The 20,939-nt window shown below is 39.8% G+C and overlaps 1 protein-coding gene across 4 annotated transcripts in view; it reads right to left on the reverse strand.

Annotated features, from left to right (window-relative positions):
- zgc:162952 (PKc_LIMK_like_unk domain-containing protein) overlaps nucleotides 1-16,189 on the reverse strand; it is a 32,513-nt gene extending 16,324 nt beyond the window's left edge. For 3 of the 4 annotated variants that reach the window (XM_040154281.1, XM_040154284.1, XM_040154280.1), the window contains exons 1-2: nucleotides 16,009-16,189; nucleotides 15,134-15,206 (exon numbers count right to left, since the gene is read on the reverse strand). In XM_040154281.1, coding sequence (XP_040010215.1) covers nucleotides 15,134-15,164 — 31 coding nt within the window. In that variant the 5' untranslated portion in view covers nucleotides 15,165-15,206; nucleotides 16,009-16,189. The remainder of the gene's footprint in view (nucleotides 1-15,133; nucleotides 15,207-16,008) is intronic. The other variant, XM_040154283.1, reaches the window with a different exon arrangement.
- Between the last annotated feature and the right edge of the window lie 4,750 nt (nucleotides 16,190-20,939).

Below are 20,939 nucleotides of genomic sequence, written 5' to 3' on the forward strand. Positions count from 1 at the left end.
TAGGGTATTTAATCTTATAAACTAAGAACAGGTTAGATAGACTACATTGAAAATACAGACCCCAAAGTACAACCTCAATGCAACAAAAGTGATTACACCAGTGATTTCCAATTTGGACTGACTGCATGAACAAGGTTATAAAAGAACACCACAGCCTCCTCAGTTTTGGCCTGGGTTGTGTCTAATGCAACATGGCTTCACACGGAAATCAGATTATGAGACTTCACAGATGGACAAGGATAGCATCAGTAGGCTACTGAACATAAGCCAAAACACAGTTTTGCTATGCACTGAAAAACAGAAAAACAGAAAACAAACACCGCTGAGTTTGCTGTTTCGTGTAGGGAGTGACAAGGTCAGACCCCAAATATGAAAGCTGTACATACTGTATAATCCACTTCACATGAGTTGGCTGACTGGACTATGGACTATCGTTCCTAATAACAGTATCAGGCAGGGTCGTAATAAGGGTCACGCTGAATGGGTTACGTAGGGTCCTGTTGTAATGCCATGGGTCCTGAGTGAGTGTGTGTCAGTGTTTCCAGTACCAGAGTGGATCCAAACAGATTGTCAGCCCTGATTACATGGTACACCACAATCATCGTAGTAGAAAAATGTGTTTTTCGAGTTGAGACAGTCTGGCGCATGTTGCTGCCATTGTTGATGTGCTATGTGTATTTATGTTCTGGTTATCAGCACATTGGATCGTCCACCTTCGAGTACGGCGACGTGGTTGTACAACACGCTGTATGAACCCCTTCTCTTCTAGCATTACCCTGCCCTTAGATTGAATTTGTAACAACTCAATTTTTTGAAAAGTGACAGCTCTACTAAGTACAGTACCACTAGAAGTGAGAACATTTTTTCAGTCTTTTGTGGACTGACCTTTTAAATTGATAGGATAATGAGGCACAACACTGAATGAAAAATATTCCAGTTTAATCAGATGAAGGGCTAACTGGACCAGAACATAATGTATTAATATGAATGACTTTTATTCACTCAGGGTTTAAGCTCATGCAGCTCATTTTCTTACAAATTCACAGGCATTGACCAACGGCAGCTTGCAACACATTAGATTCATATTTATATTCTATATCTATGTCTATATTTATGTATATCTATATATGGGTGTAAACAGCATCATCCCAACAATATTTAAAATAGTTCATTTCAGACTGCTACTAAACTGATCAACACAAAAGTGTGTATGAAAACCAAAAGGGCTATTTATGCATTTAACAGTATGAAAGTAACCCTGGATGAAAGAGAAGTTCACAAAAGGTCTAATTTCACTCTCCCACTTATTGGCTGCACAGATGCCTCTGGTCTACGGAGTGAAACAAAGACAGGGAATAATATGAGGCTTAAAATAGAGGCAGGGCCAATGGATAACAGGGTTTGTCACTGAACACACACACTGTCCAGAGTGCTCAAGTGAGATGTTTGTCCTCAACAGTTATAATGTAGGTATAATCTCATTTCTAGGGCTAATAAAAAACATACTGTATGTATAATATGAATGAGACTGATGGTAAATGTGCACTGAAGGTAGATTTTTGTATGGCCATGAGAACTTCAATCATTTTGAGAGTTATTCTTTCATTCATTCATTCAGTCATTCTTTTTCCTGTCATCTACTGCATATTTTATTGCACACACATAATGTCATTTAATGATATATACTCACTGACAGGAACGCTAAAGTAACTCAGATAACTTTCAATTCAATTCAATTTTATTTTATTTATATAGTGCCAAATCATAACAGAGGTTATCTCAGGGCACTTTTCATGTAAAGCAGGTCTAGACCTAGACTCTTTAGAGCTATATTTACAGAGACCCAACATTCTCCCATGTACAAGCACTTGGCGACAGTGGCAAGGAAAAACTCCCTTTTAAGAGGAAGAAACCTTGAACAGAAGCCAGCTCATGGTGGGTGGCAGTCTGCCTCAATTGACTGAGTTGAGGGTTTCTCTTTACTCTTTGCAACTGTGGTGAGCAGAAAAGCATCTCAGAATGAACAACACACTGAACCTTGAGGTAGATGGGCTACGACAGCAGAAGACAATGTCGGATTCCACTCCTCTCAGCCAAGAACAGAAATCTGAGCTTGCAGTGGGCACAAGCTCACCAGAACTGGACAGTTGAAGACAGGAAAAACGCTGAAACCATTGACCCAACCTGCCTTGTGTGGGGGATGTTTTCTTGGCACACTTTGGACCCCTTAATACCAATCAATCATGGTTTGAATGCCACAGGCTATCAGAGTATCGTTGCTGACCATTTGCATCTTCTAATGGCTGCTTCCAGCATGATAATGCTCCATGTCACGAAGAACAATTTGTCTCAAACTGGTTTCATGAACATGACAATGAGTTCAGTGAACGTTAGTGGCCTCCCCAGTCACAGGATCTGAATCCAACAGAACACCTTTGGGACGTGGTAGAACGGGAGAACGGCAGCATGAATATGCATCTGACAAATTTGCAGAAATTATGTGATGCAGTCATTTCAACATGGAGCAGAATCTTAAAGGAAAGCTTCCAACATCCTGTGGAATCCAGGCCACAAAGAACTGAGTGCTCGGTGAGTGCAAGTTATAATACAATAGCTGTTCAAATTATATCAATTTTTTTGTGAAGTCCTTAATCTCACATCTACACTACATTAAGTTTTATAGGAAACTACAGAACTTAAATGTCTATGGGAAGTTGCCATAGCAACATCTTCCAGCAGCTAGTACTAGCCCGAAGCCTTGATGTGAGAAGAGTAGTAGACTAGTATTATGTTCACCTATTGATTGACAGCCTTGAGCTCCCACCTCTGACTTTGGTGTCCTCTTAACTAGTTAAAAGGGCAGGGCTCACTCAAAAACTTTAGAGGAGAATATCTCTGCACTGCCACCAGACTATTCGATGGGTCTGGGTCACAGAAGCCTTTGACAGAACCTCTCAACATTAACATAGGATTTGGGGCATATTTCAACTAAAAATATTAGAAGAAAGTTACAAAATCTCCTACTCAGCCTAATTTAACTGAAGCAGAGCAGAATTCATAAAATCTGAATTCAAATAGTTTTGTTCCTGATGTAAAAAAGACCTGAGTCTAGTTGACTTACTGAGTTTGTGCTTTATCTAGAATTGTTGTCATGATAGGCAGATGACATCAGTAATTATCACCTATGATTGTAATTACAAATCAGGAAACATTTTAATAAAACTGATATGCCAATTAGAATTTGTGCTAAAACATCTGTCAGTGCAACCTTTTGACCTTTATGGAAGGGAAGCATAGGTTCACGCTGCTAGCATGATTGCACCAGATGGAAAAAAAACTATGGAAAAATAGATGCCCTGCATTTTGAGTTATAGAACTATAGGAATAGTCTGACATTTTTGAAAATACTTTCTTGCTCAGACTTAGGTGAGAAGATCAATTCCACTCACATGTCTATATGGTAAATGTGAAGTTTCAGCCAGCAGCTGGTTGGTTTAGCTTTGCATTAAGACTTGAAACAGAGGGAAACGATTGCCAGCTGGCTATAGCTCCATAGTTAATGCGCAGATCTGAGTGGTTTGAGTCTTCTAATCTAACTCTCGGCAAGAAGGCAAGTACAAACATTTCCCAAATTGTTGAACAATGAATTTAAACACCCGCTGTAAAATGGCAGCCAATGCATACAGGACAGAAGTAGGCTGCATTCAATAATAATAAATATTCAACAAAGAATTCCAAAATTCTGAAGACACTGCAAAGGGCCTAAAACACTGTAGGATCCCAGGCAAGAGCTACTCCCCAAAGAGACTTTACTATCAAAATTATTCAGCAACTAAGAGATGTCTCTCTGAAACACTGGACAAATTAAAGACAAAATGTACTGTAATCATCACCAATTCAAAAAGGCAGAATATCTTCTCATAGTGAGAGATCCAGAGGAGAGGCAGATATTGATCAAAAGATGCTGATCAAACTGCTATTGCCATTGTTTAATTGTTTGCAGTGTGGCTGGGCTTAGAGAGAAGTGTTGACAAAACTTCGGTTACCACAGTGAGGCTCGCCCTCTGCTCCTCAAAGAGGCAGTAGTCCTGACCTAATTTCAGCCACAGAGTGACAACACTAAAGGTCAGAGTTTTTCCATGACAACAGCCTCTCTCGCCTTTACAATGACGCTGGTGGAAAGCACACGCTGACACGCAAACACAATTGGCTGGGTTTCGTCAATCAAGCTGGGGAAATCAACCCCGGCTATTCAGGCAGCTTTTGTTCATTCGGCTTCGGACTAAACAATCACTGCACTTTCAGCTCCACCACTGTCAGAGAGAAACGCTTACAGTGCAGCCCTATCATCAGGCTCTCACTGACTCTGTCTTCCTACTGTCTACTCATTTGAATCCTTCACTGCTCCTTCCTCTCTCTCTGCACTGCAAAAAATCACGGTGGTTCCCGAACTTTTTATACAACCCACTTTGGGAGCTAAAAAAAGCCACGTACATTGCCTGCGTTTTTATCTTCTGGCAATTGTATTAGGTTTCAAAAATCTCAAAATCGGTATTCATTTTGAGGATTATATTGCTGAACCAAATGTGTATCTGAAATAATCCAAAAGCCAATGGAAAAATCCCACTGGCTTTTTGTTGAGGGAACCACGGTGATGCTTACTTCCGGGTTGGCCTACAAAAATACATCATCCCTGCAGCACTCTATAATAAACACTACATAGTCAATGCTATCCCCATAAATCATCTCCATTTTGTGTCATCACTGACTGGTGAATTGCCTTGTGACTGGTATTTTGCATCTAAAATGCAATAGATGCATTTTAGAACATGTATTTAGAGAACTGTTAGCAGAAAGTGGTTTTTCTCATTCCATTGTGGGAACTTTTGCAACATCTGAAATCAAGAGTGACATAATGGGCTCTATTTAAACAACCTAAAAACACAGTCTATAGTGCATGGAACAAGTGCATTAGGGCGTGTCCAAATCCACTTTTGTTAGTTTAATAGTGGAGAAAAAGGTTGCAGTGCCAGATGCATGGTTCAAAAGGGTTGTACCTAGTCTCTTATTTAATCATGGCCTTGTTTTGAGTGCCATCTCCCATTCCCCGTAAAAGCCTGGTGCGCTTGCATCTTGGGGAATTGCTTTTATAATGGTGGATTTTCCAGGTAGTAAGAAAGAACGCTACTTTACAGAGGAAACGGATCTGCTTGTGCACAAAGAGTAAGCACATGCTTGAGCACAATAATAACCTTTTACGTTGTACTCTTTTTAATTTTACATGTTTGTGTGTTGCTGCCAAAGGGTACACACGTTGTGCACCCACCTATGTAGGTGTATATTACTATCTTAATGATGTGCCCTTAAATTAACTGTGACATAAACAAACTCCAAAAAGACTGGAATAATGTCATTGTACTGACAGAATGTTTCACTTGTTCTTTTGTTTTCACTGTCGCTGTTGAAGTTAGACACACTCTGCAGTTTCTCTTCCTCCGTTTCTCATTCCATTTCTGTATTCCACACTCATTTCCCACTTTGTCTGCTTTCCTTTGCTGTTGTGTTTTTCCAAGATGTTATTCTTTAACCGCTCAATCTTTATGTTTTTTCACACATAAGATTTGAAAGTTACAACATGCAGGAAATACTGTATGTCTGTGGTGAAGGGGACTTATCACAACCTGTTGTGAGTTTGACCTACGTCTGACCACACACAGCGTCAACAGGAATATCAGGGCTGGCCATCGCCATGCTGACGTCCTCTCAGCTGATAAGGAATGCTGCCCACGAATGTTTCACAGTAAAAATCAGTTCACACTAAAGAGAGATCTTTCCCCAAGGTTTTTTTCTGAGGATTTCTCAAAACATCATAGAGGGATGTGATATTAGCTTAGAGCAGAGGGTATGTCTGTGTGTGTGTGTGTGTGTGTGTGTGTGTGTGTGTGTGTGTGTGTGTGTGTGTGTGTGTGTGTGTGTGTGTTTATGCAATTAAAACCGAAGTCACCGCCCCAGTGACTTCAGGCACAAAGTATGTAGACAGCAGCAGAGTATTAATCTACCTTTAACAGCCCTCGAGTCATTACATTTTTGACTTGGCCGCATGCATTAAAGCTGAGCCCTTAAACTGGCCAAGCCACAGTAGCTTTTAATTGCTTCATGGATATTCCAAAGCGAGGTGATGCATGCCTCAGAGCCACAGCAACCTCAGAGCTCTGCCTTCGTCTGCGGGTTTTTGAAGGCAGAGAAGGCAGGCAGGGATCAGTGTTTCATGTTGGATGGGTTAACATCAGATCAATAAGGGACGGCCAAAGCTACATCACACATACCTGTGGCTCCCCCTGGTTTCAACCACAGTTGGGGGGGGGGGGTACAGCAATGATGAGTTATGCCACTGCTGCAGAACACAAACTCTGTACAGTGCTTTTTATTTCCCATTTACATTTGAAGTCTATCACTAACATGAAATGAAAATTCAACTTTAATTCAAGGACCAGTGTGTAGGATTTAGGGGGATTTTTTTTGGCAGAAATTGAATATAATATTCATAATTACGTTTTCATTAGTTTATAATCACCTGAAACTAAGAGCCATTGTGTTTTTGTTAGCTTAGAATCTGAACCCTTCATATCTCCACAGGGAGCAGATCCTCTTCCACGGAGACCACCATGTTGCACTACTATGTTTTTGCAGTAGCTCAGAACGGACAAACCAAACACTGGCTCTAGAGAGCGCCTGTTGTGTTTTTGCCTGACCTGAAGGCCACCGTGGGTTCTCCTACATGATTGGAAAGGGAGGGTTGAGGGGAGGGGTATCCAGTTGGTTGCAATCTGCAGCGTCACTGCTAGATGCCACTAAATCCTACAAACTGGTCCTTTCAAATCGTTCTTTTCTGAACACATCTGCATTTCATAATCACAGTTAGCGCACACTACAATACGATGAACATAGACTGAATATGTAAACATAGAATGAGAAAGAATGGACCCTAAACCTTCATGCAATAAAGCAGCAGGTGAAACACACTGCCTAGCTGATGGTAACATTAAGTTGAATGTTCAGTTTCAGTATGCATATACTTAAAAGCAGCTTAACAGCAGCTGGAAATTAACTTCTTCTGCAGTGGTGTAGAAGTGTACTCCAGGGTGTATAAGTAGACTGTGGCATCACTGATGGGTGTGGTTACAGGTGCAAACAGCACGCTGATGCTGTGTGTGGTCAGAAGTAAAACAGACTGTGAAACAGGCTGTGAAAAATTCCTTTTCAACTTGGTATTAAATTAGTCTTTAAAGCTGCATTCTTTGTTTGTTTTTTTGTTTCCAGCAGACATGGAACAATATTATCACTTAATTTCTTTTCATTCTCTTCTGGTCTTCACAAGCTCCTGAGGGAAATATCTGACTCTTTAGCTGCTAAATGCGCCACTATGTTCACCAGCTTTTCGCCAACTTTGTGTCTCTCGCTGTTTGGTGCTGGGCAGGTACTGGACAGTGAGATTTTTTTCATTCCATTTTTTCTTATTTTTCATTATCATGGTGCAACGGCTTAAACAGGCAACATATCAATGACACAAGACATAACGTAGGTAAATCCTTTTGTTGTGCTAGACCTTCATTCTGATGTCATCCAAAAATCCCACTGCACTACTAATTTGGGTGACAACTTTAAAAATAGCAAGTCTCAAGCTCTGTGCTATGAGCCCGAGGCAGTATCCTGCAGTATGTGTGGGGATCCATGGGAGGTACAACTGCAGATCAATCATTTTAAATCCATTTCCTACTATTACAATATTGAATTGGTCTTGTAAATAGTATGCAATGAACGGACATGAAAATAACGGTGTGATAACTCCAGTCTCAGAGTATACCACAGAATTAGATGCTATTTGTGGTGGTAGCTGACTGGTGGGGGGTGAGGTTTTGGGGGTTCCTGCTATAATATTCAATGATCCATACTGCAACAAGCCTAAATGGGAAAGTCATTTAAAATCCGTATCCAAATAGATTTGAAACAAATATGTAGCCTGAAAATGGCTTAAAAAGACCACAAAACTGTTTCAAGCCTGTGTGTGTTTCCTGTACTTGATAATTTACCCAGTGTTGGGGGCCTTAGAAATCTGTCTATCTATCACTCAGTGCAAAATAATTCTAGTAGATATTTTTGGAGGTGCAAAAACATGCATCAAATTTGGCTATAGTGAAGAGAACATTGTTCACTGGAAGATATGTGGAGCTCAATTATGGACAGGGTTTCACTCAACTATCTTAATGGAATACTCGAGCATTTTTTTTTAAATATGCTTATTTGCATTCTTGTCAGGATTTGCCTTTTACCAACGATTATACGTAGACAAGGACTACAACACCCGCTCCATTGTTCACATATTTGCTTGTGTACTTTGTGTTTATCTAGAGGAATAAAAAGTTTATCTACTGGGGGGCACATTAGGGGCTAATCATCCCTTACTGAAAATGGATTATTGTCCTTGTTAACTCCCACCTTTGCCCAACATAAACAGAAACCATGGCAACGCTCAAGGAGATAACACTGTTGTTGATGTTGAGATCACGGCAGAGAAAATGGCAACGACAACATCAAAGATGGTGTGCCAGGCAGAGAAGCGTTATGAGTTTTTCTTCAAAACGTTTCGCCATTGTTGTGGTGATCCAAAACTGTTACTGACCTTACTTTACAATTCTGCCCCTACTGGTCATGCGCCGAATTGCACCCCACAAACACACAGCGTTCCTTTCTGGGGATGTGCTCAACCAACGCTCCCAAGGAACGCAGGACGCACGACGCAGCAATAATACACATGCAAATTGTATTTAAAAGCAAGTATATCAGTGACCTTAGATGAGAGGATTGATACCACTCTCATGTTTGTATGGTCAATATGAAGCTGTTAGCCTGTTACAGTAGCTAAGCGTAAAGACTGGAAATAGCTAAAACCGGATATAACTTGTTGGTCAGTGAGATTTAGAGGCGTTAATAGGTGGATTTTGTTACCTTTGGACAGAGCCAGGCTAGCTGTTTCCATTTTTTCAGTTTTACCAGCTGCTCGCGGTAACCTCATATTTATCATACAGACATGAGAGTGGTTCAACGGTGAAAAAAATGAATTCCATTTTCTTTTCTGATTAGATATCGATTGTTTTTGATACATGCACAAAGAATGATTCGGCTATTTACTTCATGAAACATTTAATTTAGCAGGTTACTTGGAGAAAGTCTGGGAGATGAGAAAAAAAGCTTTTTTATTTCTTCAATTTGGTGCACAATTTATTTGAAATTTCAAAGTTTGATATGTTATTAAAATTTGAAAGTGAAGAATTTGTTAATACAATGCTTCACTTCAGAAAAAAATAATATTCTTCTCATGGCATATGGATTTTAAGAAAAGACATGGATACGGATTTCGACTGATGTTAGATTTGGAGATTCAGTAGTTAGTGAGATGTTATTATCAAAGACCCAAAAGGGATTCCTTGAGTCTGTTAGCATGCAGTTTGTGTATAGACTGAGGTTGGGGGGCCTGGGCCTGCTGCTGTAAATGAATGTCACTTAAAGTGCAGCAGTCGAACTTTAAAGAGCTACTTAACAGGGAATATCTTCAGTTCAGCATCATGCTTTGACGTGCAGATGTTTACACAGAATTTTATGCAAAAGTAACATTTGGCCTGAGCAAAGATTTAATGTGAAACGACAAAATCAATTTCTTGCAAATCTTCTTAACCTAGCAGTTTATGAAATTATTGTATAAATAAATCTCACTAATTGATGTTCACAACAGTGATTTAACCAGTTCAGGCCAGAGTTACAACTGTTATGAGCACCTGCTCGCTTGGAGGTCTTTCCTTGGAACAATCCCATGTCACCCAGGAAATTATACATTATGCATTTCTTCTCCTGTTTCTTCCGCTCCACTGTTTTCACTCACCATCTTCATTTACTGTGCTTAAGCTCAGGTTACACAGTTTGGTTTTTTCTTACCTGGAAAGTATTCCTGTGGTCAACTCATGAGCCACATGACCTAACACACACGGCCTGTTTTTCTTTGCCTCAGACCAAACAAACAGGACAAGAGAACAAACAGCAAACACTGTTTACAGTTTTGATTGCACAACACCTAAGTCATAAACATCAAGAGAATGGAAACACTCCCAGATACAACAGAAAGCTGTTATTACGGTCATGGCTGTAATGTGCGCCGCCCTGCGGTACACCACCTAATACCATGGGGACGTGCTAATGTGGTTATTGTCGCAGTCTCACAGCACCAAACTCCAAGGAAGAAGATGAAACAGTTATGGACACTGACTTGGGTGATCTCTTGGAAGTGATGTGGTAAAGGACTTGACAAAAATTATTAGATGCTGGAGGGGTCAGAAAAGGGGGATACAGTATGTATTCTTCCTTTTTGCTAAAGGGAAGGTACTCAAAATATTATCGGAGTGCATGGGAGCATCTTTTCAACTTCTTCTCATCCAAAATTTGAGATTTATTTTAAAAATGGATAAAATTTGGGAAAAGGTCACACAAATACATCAAATAAGTGGCTTTTGTGTGGGGAAAATTAGGAAATACTTTAATTATTTGGAATCTGTGGAGAGGTGACAAAAACTGATGGGCTTAAGCCCCTCAGTAGGACTTGTGGATGGTGCTTGTGCCCATTTGGACAAAGTCATAATAACTGTTCTTTTAGCAGGTCTGGAGTCAAGAGTCCACAGCCATGCTAACAGCTCTGTGAGGCTGTACTTAGGCAGAGCGGTACACTGAGCTAAATGCTTACATAAACAACAGGTTCACATTGACCATGCTAACCTGCTGATGTTTAGAGGGTATAATGTTTACAATATTCACCATTTGAATATTAACCATAAATACATGTTACAGCTGAGGTTGATGGGATTGTCATTAGTTTTGCAGGTATTTGGTCATAAACCAATGTATTGGACAAATTAAAATTTTGACCTGATGATGGTGCTTGATGAAAAGCCAGGAGTATCACCAAAGTTGTTACTGTGCATCCTATGGGGAACATGAATGTGTGTACCATATTTCATGGTAATCCATCCAACAGTTGTTGAGACATTGGATTCAAAACCACAAATAAGGGAAGTGTCAGGGAATTACCAAAGTCTTTAAGATACATCCACTGAAAATGATGGATGTCTGTACAACGTTTTGTGCCAATCCATTTGTAGAGGTAGAGATTTTCCCTCTATAAGTGAAAACTTTGACCTGCTAATGGCACAAGAGGAAATGTCAGGGGATCACCAGAAGTCTCCTTAGTCATACTTTGTCCTCTGGGGACCATGAATGTCTGTTATATATTCCATGGCAATCCATCTAATGGATGTTGAGATAGGTCTGTCTGGACCAAAGTGGTGGACTGACATACTGACATTGCCTTCCCTAAGGCTAATAAAAATAGACAGTGACTGTAATGTTTAGTAACCAGGATGCACAACTGTGTTGTATTTGCCATAATTTTGCCAACTTTGTGTGATTTGCTGGCTCTGTGAAAAATGCTCCACTAACATTATTAAGGTTTAAAGAGGAGTGCACCATCCTAAATTCTTGCACTTTTAGTGATGCATTCATATGTACATGTCATCAGAGAAAAGGTAAAGTCCAATAGCCAGAGCAGTGCAAATTTCATCCTACGACAGAGTAACACCCTGGCTGCTTGTGGAAACACCGGCAGAGAATTCACTCTATATTTTTTCTGCAAAGAAAAACCCTATTTGAGAACAACAGGCCACTTGTAGAGATAGATGAGTGGGTTGGAGACAGTGTTGGAGATCACACAAAATGTGCAGACAGCACAATGTATCTCTACAATGTATGTGCCTTTCTACTGCCTCCCACCACCACTACCACCACGACACTGAACTCATTGATTGTTCGAGCAAACCCTCAACGTTTGTCAAGTTCATGCTATGTAGGAAAAATGTGGACATGCAAACACGGATAACCTGTATGCAGCATTTGAAGCATGGAAACGTATTATTATCCCTGTCCTTTCGGTAGCGGGTTTATGTGAGATTTTTTTTTTCCAGTTCTAAAAATTCTCATTATCCATGTAAGATATCAGCTACTGCAAGCTTTCATCCAGACGTATCTAAAAGTTCTCAGAGAACTTGTTCCAGCAGTAACTTCATTTAAAACCACAAGTTTTTGTTTTTATTTTTCTGTCTTTGTACAGATTAAACAAAACCGATGAAATGAGCTCACTTAGGTATTTTCCAAGGAAAAGAAAAACAGATGAGGCTCTTATCCCAGCTCACTTCCCTCTCAGTAACTACTATACAGCAACTTGAACTTATCTACACACTTTATGGCTGACTAAAGTAACATGACTCTGACTGTGAATGTGCTGGTACTTCTCTCACACACCGGGAGAGACCCACTTCCAACACTGAGTCACATTCACAGGCGCATTTAGACTGTTACATCGTTGAGTTAAGCACTGGAGACAGGCAAACTGTTAAGGACTTCATCTAGCAACCACTAAAATAACGTAGTTACAACTGTCACTGAAAAATAACTAGCCTACTGTATTTCCTCAAAGAGTGGCCAGGGCCTTTGCTTACTGCAGCTACAGAAATTAACAGGCCTTTATTTGAGGCAGGCTTGTATTAGAGGCCAGGCTTTATTTCTAATTCCCTCTGTTGGATAAGTATATTTGGTTATATTTTAGTACGAAGCCTCGTTTTGATCCGCTGCCCTGTTAAAGCTACTGTAGTAGGCTGTTAATACAAACTCAACACTTCCTGTAACTGTTTCAGGTTAAAAGCCCTCTAGCCTTTGAGTGGACAGGAAGCCTTCATTTCATAATGGGGCTTTTATTGTGGAACATTTGCAGGCATACCATATCCAGCAACAGGATTAAAGGAAGACAAAGCAAAAGTGGATCAGAATGAATGACTCAAATACTTTAGATGAGTAATCCAGAGAATAGCATGATTATATTGTTGAATTTATTAAATGAAAGTAGTAGAAATGTAAATTACGCTTGATTGGCGTGCACATTATATGAGGCACCACGAGTGCCATGAGCCTGAAAATGAATGCGCAAACCTGCAAAACAAAGTTTGCAGGCAGAAACCTAAATTCACAAGCTTACACAATTAAGGTTGTAGACACAAAACTCCCTTTTCAAGCACACCTTTTTGAACGATTCCATTGTCCTCCGTGAGGGATAGAGAGAGACGACACAGATGGCTTGCTAAAAAGTGTTTTCAAATGCCTGCTGCAGCCTACACAGCCAGTGCAAACATGACCCTTGTAGCTAAGTAACCAAGCTTCCAAGGCATGTAACATTAACAGTGTGAAGGCAAATAAAAAGTTGGTAAATTAGACCTTGGGCCAATGCTCATTACAATGCAAACAGCCACTGACAGAGCAAAAATCTATTATATCTTAATGAAAACAAAATCTCATGTAATTTACACCTGCTTTATATTACTTACTATTAGATACATATACTTTGGATTTACTGAATTCAACGGAGGCTAAAAAACTAGACAATATTATGGACTACTGATCTGGATCATTTCAAATGATAAACAAAAAACACACAAGCCAGAGGTCACTAGAAACAATCCTCCATTTATATGTGGTGCTTAATATCAGATGGAAATTTTCAGGCGCAGGTGTTTGTTTTGACCCAGGATCAACACAATCTGATACCTTTTGTATCACTGCTCTGGCTGTATTTCTAAATCAAACAGCAAGAGAGAACAAGGAGCTCAGGAAAATTGGTATGTGAGAAAAAAATGATTATGCATTTACTGTACGAGTAGAGCCCCAAGGTGTTCAATACAAAATAAATAAGTAATTATGAATAAATTAAAAATATATACAAATGAAAAATATATAGTGTAAAATACATAAATGAAACAATAATTTGTGAAATAATTTAAGAAATTCTTAATGCTCAACTCATTATTTTATAAAATTATTTAATTATTCTTATTTACATAAAGACAGAGTATTATAGACATAACACTCTGTTATTATCTAAAAAAGGACGAGTTCATTTTTATTTCATATTAGAAATCGTTCACTCCAAATGCCCATTTCCAGCACGGTTTTATTTTTTATTCTGTTACTTTTCATGACAGTGGTGGTGTAACCACCCTCTCACCTGTCACCCAATCAGGTACGTCATCATACCTCGACTCTCAGCCAGACGACCCCTATTGCATGTCTTCCCACATTCCCTGTTGCTGTCTGCACTGACTGTTTGAATAAAGGCAACTAACTAATATTTACTTTTATTTATTTAGCTTACCAAGGCTGCTCCAGCTACCTACTAGCTAGGCGGGGTTATGAGCTTGGTTTATCACCCGTGTTAATGGCAGCAGCTATCGTTGGCTGGCCAATTCAGAGTTACCTCAGCAGCGTTTTGAATGTAAAGATGTTCCTCTGGGAAAGACACACAACTCTGTGGAGAGTAAAAAGACAAACAGTATTTTGCCGTGGTCGCTCTAGTCCACAGGGGCTAGTGAACGCTGCTAAGTCTGGCTCCTCAATGAGAATGATGCTGAGTTATAAACCAAGCTCACAACCCTACCTAAGCTAGTTGTCCAGCCAGGTCGGTGGCTGGAGTGACCTTGTTAAGCTGAGGCTTAAAAGCTATGTTCTTTAATTATTTCACAAATTGGTTCCTTTGAATTTTACACAGTTTATTCATACAATTACTTATCTCATTATGTCTCTTTATTTATTTATTGATCCCTCTGCGATTCCATATTCATCTACCAGTTGAAAATATTCTTTTAGTTGAGCTCAAGCCTAAAATCGATTCTCTGAACAAGAGGACATTTGTAAGAGGTAAAGAGGAAAACAAAACAATGACTGATTTAACACATTACTGCTGTAATGGATGTGAGACACTGACTTTGAGCAATGCAGCACTGCACACATAGATCAAGTCAACTGACAAAGTTGTGGTTTCTCAGTTGAGTGTCAGATTATGTTACAGTATAACATACAGATAAAAGTCATCAAAATCACTTCCGCTTGCTAAACACATGATCCACGAAATGCATGCATTTACTGTAAGAAATGCAATGTAAACACTATGAAGAGGAGTGGAAAGGTATTTGAATCTGTCAGTACTTACTCCATTGATTTAATAAGCTATTCATATGCATCCTGTGGATGATGGAACAAACTCAGAGGTCTCTGTGCAGAAACTGAGGAGGAACCACATACATGCAACAACAAATGAGCAAAAACACAGACACAGGACAACACATATGGACAGTCGAGCAAGCAACATTGAAAGCTAATGTTAAGACTGACTGGCAGACATGAGATAATTAGTGAGATATTCATATCTCACTAATTAGTCCTTTTCCTGGTTTTGCAAAGCAGTAACAATGCTTTGCAAAATTGGATTGTGAGATAGCTGTCACCTGTTGTATTGTATCATATCAGGCTTCTACAATAAAATCATATCGATGTCTTTAAAGAGAGGTTTTGAACCCCATATGGCAGTGGGTCCCGACTTTACATCTTCGTGACAGGTAAGTGAGGAGTTCAGCCAACGGGTCATTTTTGCTTCCCAGGTCGTTTCTTCCAAGGCATTTCTGAGGTCTGAGGGTGTAAAGGTTTGGGTTCCTATTGAGTCACACATACGTTCTCCGAATCAATTTTGCCCAGACTCTCAGTGTTTCTACTGACGCCCCACACACACTGGACTTTTGAGGCCAAAAATGTTAGCGCTATTTGAGAATTAAAGAAAAATCAAATAACAATACATCGCTGGTAGATTTTTTTTTAAACATACCCACATAACAAACGGGCTTGATACTGATCCTTTGGGTTTTTGTTTTTTTTTTAAGAACTGAAAGCAAGATACATACTAAGAGGGATATTTTACAGTGGAAAAAACATACATTTCTATATAGCAGGCTTTTATTGTTCTTTGGTTTTTTAGCAAACGGTTTGAAACTTTCTACAACAGACGGTACAGACTAAGGACAGTCTACTTACATAGATTCGGTCCCAGCGTCGTTGTAGGTAAAAAGACAGCTCACTTTTAAATTTTTGATGAAGTACTACGCATCATATATCCGTTCTGGTCTTGTTTGCGCAGGAAGACCCGGTTGTTTTTAACACTTTTGCTCCTGCAGCGTCCCGGCGGTGCGTTCAGTGTCCTCTAGCTCGCTTCGCTGTGGATGCGGTGGCGAAACAAGCCTCGCGAAGCCAAACGCATGTTTTATGGGTTGTCTTAGAAACCAGCTCCACTAGCACGTCGCTGGACGTAACCCCACCCACGAGAAGAGGGGGCAGGCCGGGGCTGAGCTGCAGGCAGGCCACCTGGTGAAGGGCGCTTCTCGTCGCTCCTCGGGCGAGATCGTTCCGGTCCCATTAGACTGTTCGGAGGAGCGAGGATACAGCAAACCATCCTCCGGACGTATTCTATCGAGCCGACGTCAAAACTCTGTCCATCAGTGAGTGGACACTGCGGGGATCGGACACTGGGATCAATGACAGATTCCGCCCATCCACACATTCTCATCATAACCTGGATAATTACATAATGAATTTACAAACAGAAATAAATACATGTGCTTTCAGTGTCTGAACATTAACTTTACAAACTGCGGTTTGATGCATCTGTTCACAATATAAATTCAAAATACAGGTTTTTAATGAAGGTGCAGATGCTTGTCAAATTGTTTGTTATAAAGGAAGCATGCAGATATACTTCACAGTACTTCACATTATCTGTGCAAATACTAACTCCAAGGTATTTACAGCTCTCAACACCTGCAGACTGACAGCTGTTGCAGCTGTGCTGCCGTCATCAGAAATTGATGTTGCTTGATGAACGGCCTCAGGAAAGGTCAACTAATTTCCTCGTTTCCTCTCTCCTCACATCGTTTTGTTGTATCTCTTCCTCATGTGGGAGGGACTAAGATGCGAGGATAAGACCCAAGTGGGGGAAATGAGACATTTGAACGTAATGAGAGGCGCACTATGTGTTGTCATGAGAACAGTATTGAGCTGATGGAGATGGAGGGATTTTCACACAGTAATATATATATATATATATATATATATATATATATATATATATATACATTTCTGTAACAGTTAAGTGAGTATAAGATGGACTGATCTCCAAAAGGTGGAGACAAAAGGCTGCAGAATTTCATGAGAAGAACACCTCTCCAACTGTTCAGCACGGGGATGCATCCATCATGCTTTGGGCTTGTGTTGCAGCCAGTGGCACAGGGAACATTGCACTGGTAGAGTGAGGAATGAATTCAATTAAATACCAGCAAACATCACACAGTCTGTAAAAAAGCTGAAGATGAAAAGAGGATTTCTTTTACAGCAGGATAATGGTCCCAAATACACCTCAAAATCCCCAATGGACTACCTCAAGATTTACAAGCTGAAGGTTTTGCCGTGGCCCTCTCAGTCCCCCCAGCAAAACGTCATGGAAAATCTGTGGGTAGACCTCAAAAGAGCGTTGCATGCAAGACAGCCCAAGAATCTTACAGAACTAGAAGCCTTTTTCCAAGGAAGAACGGGCAGAAATCCCCCAAACAAGAACCGAAAGAGGTGTAACTAAGTAGTGACCATGTGGGGTGCCCAGACTTTTGTTTCAGGCCCCTTTCCTTTTTTGTTATTTTGAGACTGTAATAGAATGAAATAAAAAAGTAATAATTCCTAAAATATTAAAGAAATGTTTCATCTTTAATTTAACCTTTTTTGAAATCAGATCTTCTTTTACTCGCTTAACTATTCACTATAACAGAAATTTTGACCAGGGGTCCCCAGACTTTTTCATGCCACTGTATGATAGCCAATAGCTGTTTATTTATGAATTTTTTTATAGATATAGCTATTTCTGAACCCCGCTGAATCCTTTCAGGACCTTCTAAGGCCCCACTTAAGGAAAAAGCTCATAATAAGAGCATAGAGTCTTTATTATAGTCCAAACATTACTGTATAATGACTCATAATGACCAAATGAAATGAAGTAAAGTCTCTTCTGAAAGCTGTTTGTGCTGATCAGAAGTATCTAGATACAGCACAGCACGGAGGTGGGAGTGTTTTGAACAATGTAGAGCTCTGGCCCAGAGCTCAAACTCCCACTCAGTCAGTGTGGGAAATGAATAGACTCAAACAGAAAGCCCACAAATAACAGACAAATGACAATCAATGGAGAATGGAGGAGGGCTTTACATGGTGAAATGAGAAAAGGAACACAACAATACAGGCTAATTTAAGCTGCTGAGCTGGAGGTTTGTATCACTTTAGTATGTACAGTAAATAACTAAATGCAAGCATGTGTGGAAGAACTCCCGAGCATGATGGAGCTTTTTTTGTATATCGGATACCAACATTGCACAAGTATATGCATTTAAGATTGTTTAGTGCAGTTGTTCCTACACTTTTCGGTCTTGTGACCCCTTAATATAATGTCTATTTGTGACCCCACATCACAAGTATAGCATGTAATGGTTGTGAGCAGGTCAACCAAAGAACTCTTTTCTTTCTCAGATTGTTTAATTAGGTAGATATTTGGTGGCCAGGTGAGGTAAATGTATCCGGTATTTCACAAACCTTAGAGTAAATACACATTATTTTGTGTAACAGAAACATCTGGTGACCCCTCAGATTTGTCTTTGGACCCATTGATGGATCCTGGAACCCCAGGTTGGCAACCACTGCTTTAAGGAAAGCCCAGCAAACAGTATAGACCCACTGTAAACATTAAAATATCAGTGTTGTTGGTGCCCTGACCAAACCTCAGATGAACTCTGTAAAGGCTGAACAAACTGACCTTTATTTTCAATATTGTATTAGTAATCCATGTTAGCCTGTATTTTGTCTTTTTTCAAGACTGTTTTGGGACATTTTTGCCTTTTTTTAACAGATGACAGGGAAGAGAGACCTTAGTTGGAATAAACAATGGAACCTTGCAATATATGGCATGGATCTTTTTCAGAGATTTTTGGAAATGTATTAACATTCAGAAACTGAAATCTCTCAACAGAGAATGATTACGCATTCCGCTGGATTTACTTAAGTCACGCAATTTGCAACAGTCAATTTTGCAGTAAAAAACCTGTGCCTTTAATATTATAGTATTTAATTTTTTTAAAGAGTAGCCTACAGTCTAGACCTGCTCTATATGAAAAGTGCCCCTAGATAACTTCTGTTGGGATTTGGTGCTGTATAAATAAAACTGATTCGACTTTCCTCTGAATAGGAGCTGTAAACACGCCACAGATGGGATTAACAGGTTTGACGGAGTTTGAGAGGATCTGCCAGGAAGAATGAGATAAACTGCCCAAAACCAGGTGTGTGAAGCTCGTAGAGACTTACTTAAGAAGACTGGAAGCTGTAACTGCTGCCAAAGGGGCCTCTACAAAGTACTGGTCTGAAGGGTCTGAAGACTTTTTTAAATGAGAAGTTTTGGTTGCTGAATTTCAATAAATTTGGGTTATTGAGTGTAGACTGGTGGGCAAAATGGTCCAATTTAAAATTAAATCTACAAAACACTGTCAAAAAAGTGAAGTTGTCTGAATACTTTCTGAAACCACCATATCTCTAAACCAAGCTTAAAGACCAATCAGATGGATTTGTTAAAATGCTCTATTCATCCAGCTCCTCTCATTGCCATAAGGTGGCAGTGAAATACTATTTTATTATTTGCTAGCAGCAATTAAAGCTGCACTGATCAATTTTTTTATATTAACAATGGATCAAATGAATGTTAAATGTTAAAAACCCACAGGGAATTACTACCCGAGTCGCAGTTACACTCAGCTCCACTGTGCATTTCAGCATCTTTCAACTCACTGGTTTGGTTTTACAGCCCACAGCTTACTGCTTTGGATCAATCTTACCACTCTCATCAACCTTATTTCCAGCCGCTGCTGCAAAAAATCTGATAAACCTCCCTCATACTACCTGCCTGGCACCAAACAGCAGACAGACAAAGTTGGCAACTAACTGAGGAACTAAGTGGAGCATTTAACGTCTAAAGGTGTGTTGTGTTTATGGAATGGGTTGGATCTGATTTTTGATAAAGGGCCAACACTGGCAGAACATATAGTATCAGTCTTCTCCTCTCTGTGATTAAGCGGCTGCCACCTGCTGACGCTCGGCCTGACTGGTGAATCATGAAGCAGCAGCTGTCTATTTCTGAGCCCACTCACCGGCTCTACTGCAGTCATCAGCAAGCAGGCCAGTCGATACACGGCATTTAATGCTATTACCATCTGCTGTTGCTAGTTCATCCTCATCCAGTCTGTTGACATGATGTGCAGCAGGCCTTCTTTTTAAAAATCAGAAATCTGTGGAGCACAATCTCATTTCGAACTCTATCATTTAGGTTTTGAAAAATAGTTCTGTTTGAACACCTTTGGAAATACTTTATAACAAGAGTAGCACTAGTTAACTAATAGCTTGCAATTATATTTACTGGCAAACTTCTCAGACCTACTTTACAGCACAACTTATACTCTCCTCAATATTTTAACCATTTTAACCATTCATTCATTCAGACAATAATTTAAAGTGTCATTCTGTTCCATACTGTTCAATATTAACAATACATTATTCAAGCACTACACTTATATTTTTAATCATTTTTAAGTACTTTTACTTTGCTTCTTTACTATTAGTCTTTCTGTTTTATGCTACTTGATACTTCTACTCCACTACATTTCAGAGGGAAACACTGTACTTTTTGATGAAGCAGCAATGATCGGGGTCCAAGTAGACTGGGAACATTTGGATGGCAATCTTATGATCTGAAGCTGGGTTTGGGACCCAGGGATTGGGAGACAAACACAAACACCTTAACACTGAGCTATGTGGGAAGGCACGGTGATCTAGGCAATTCACTTTAAGATGTTGTTCCTGAGATTTTTGCTTGTACTGTCTTTATGATGACA

The sequence above is a fragment of the Xiphias gladius genome, chromosome 19, assembly GCF_016859285.1.
Source record: "Xiphias gladius isolate SHS-SW01 ecotype Sanya breed wild chromosome 19, ASM1685928v1, whole genome shotgun sequence".
NCBI lineage: Eukaryota > Metazoa > Chordata > Actinopteri > Istiophoriformes > Xiphiidae > Xiphias > Xiphias gladius.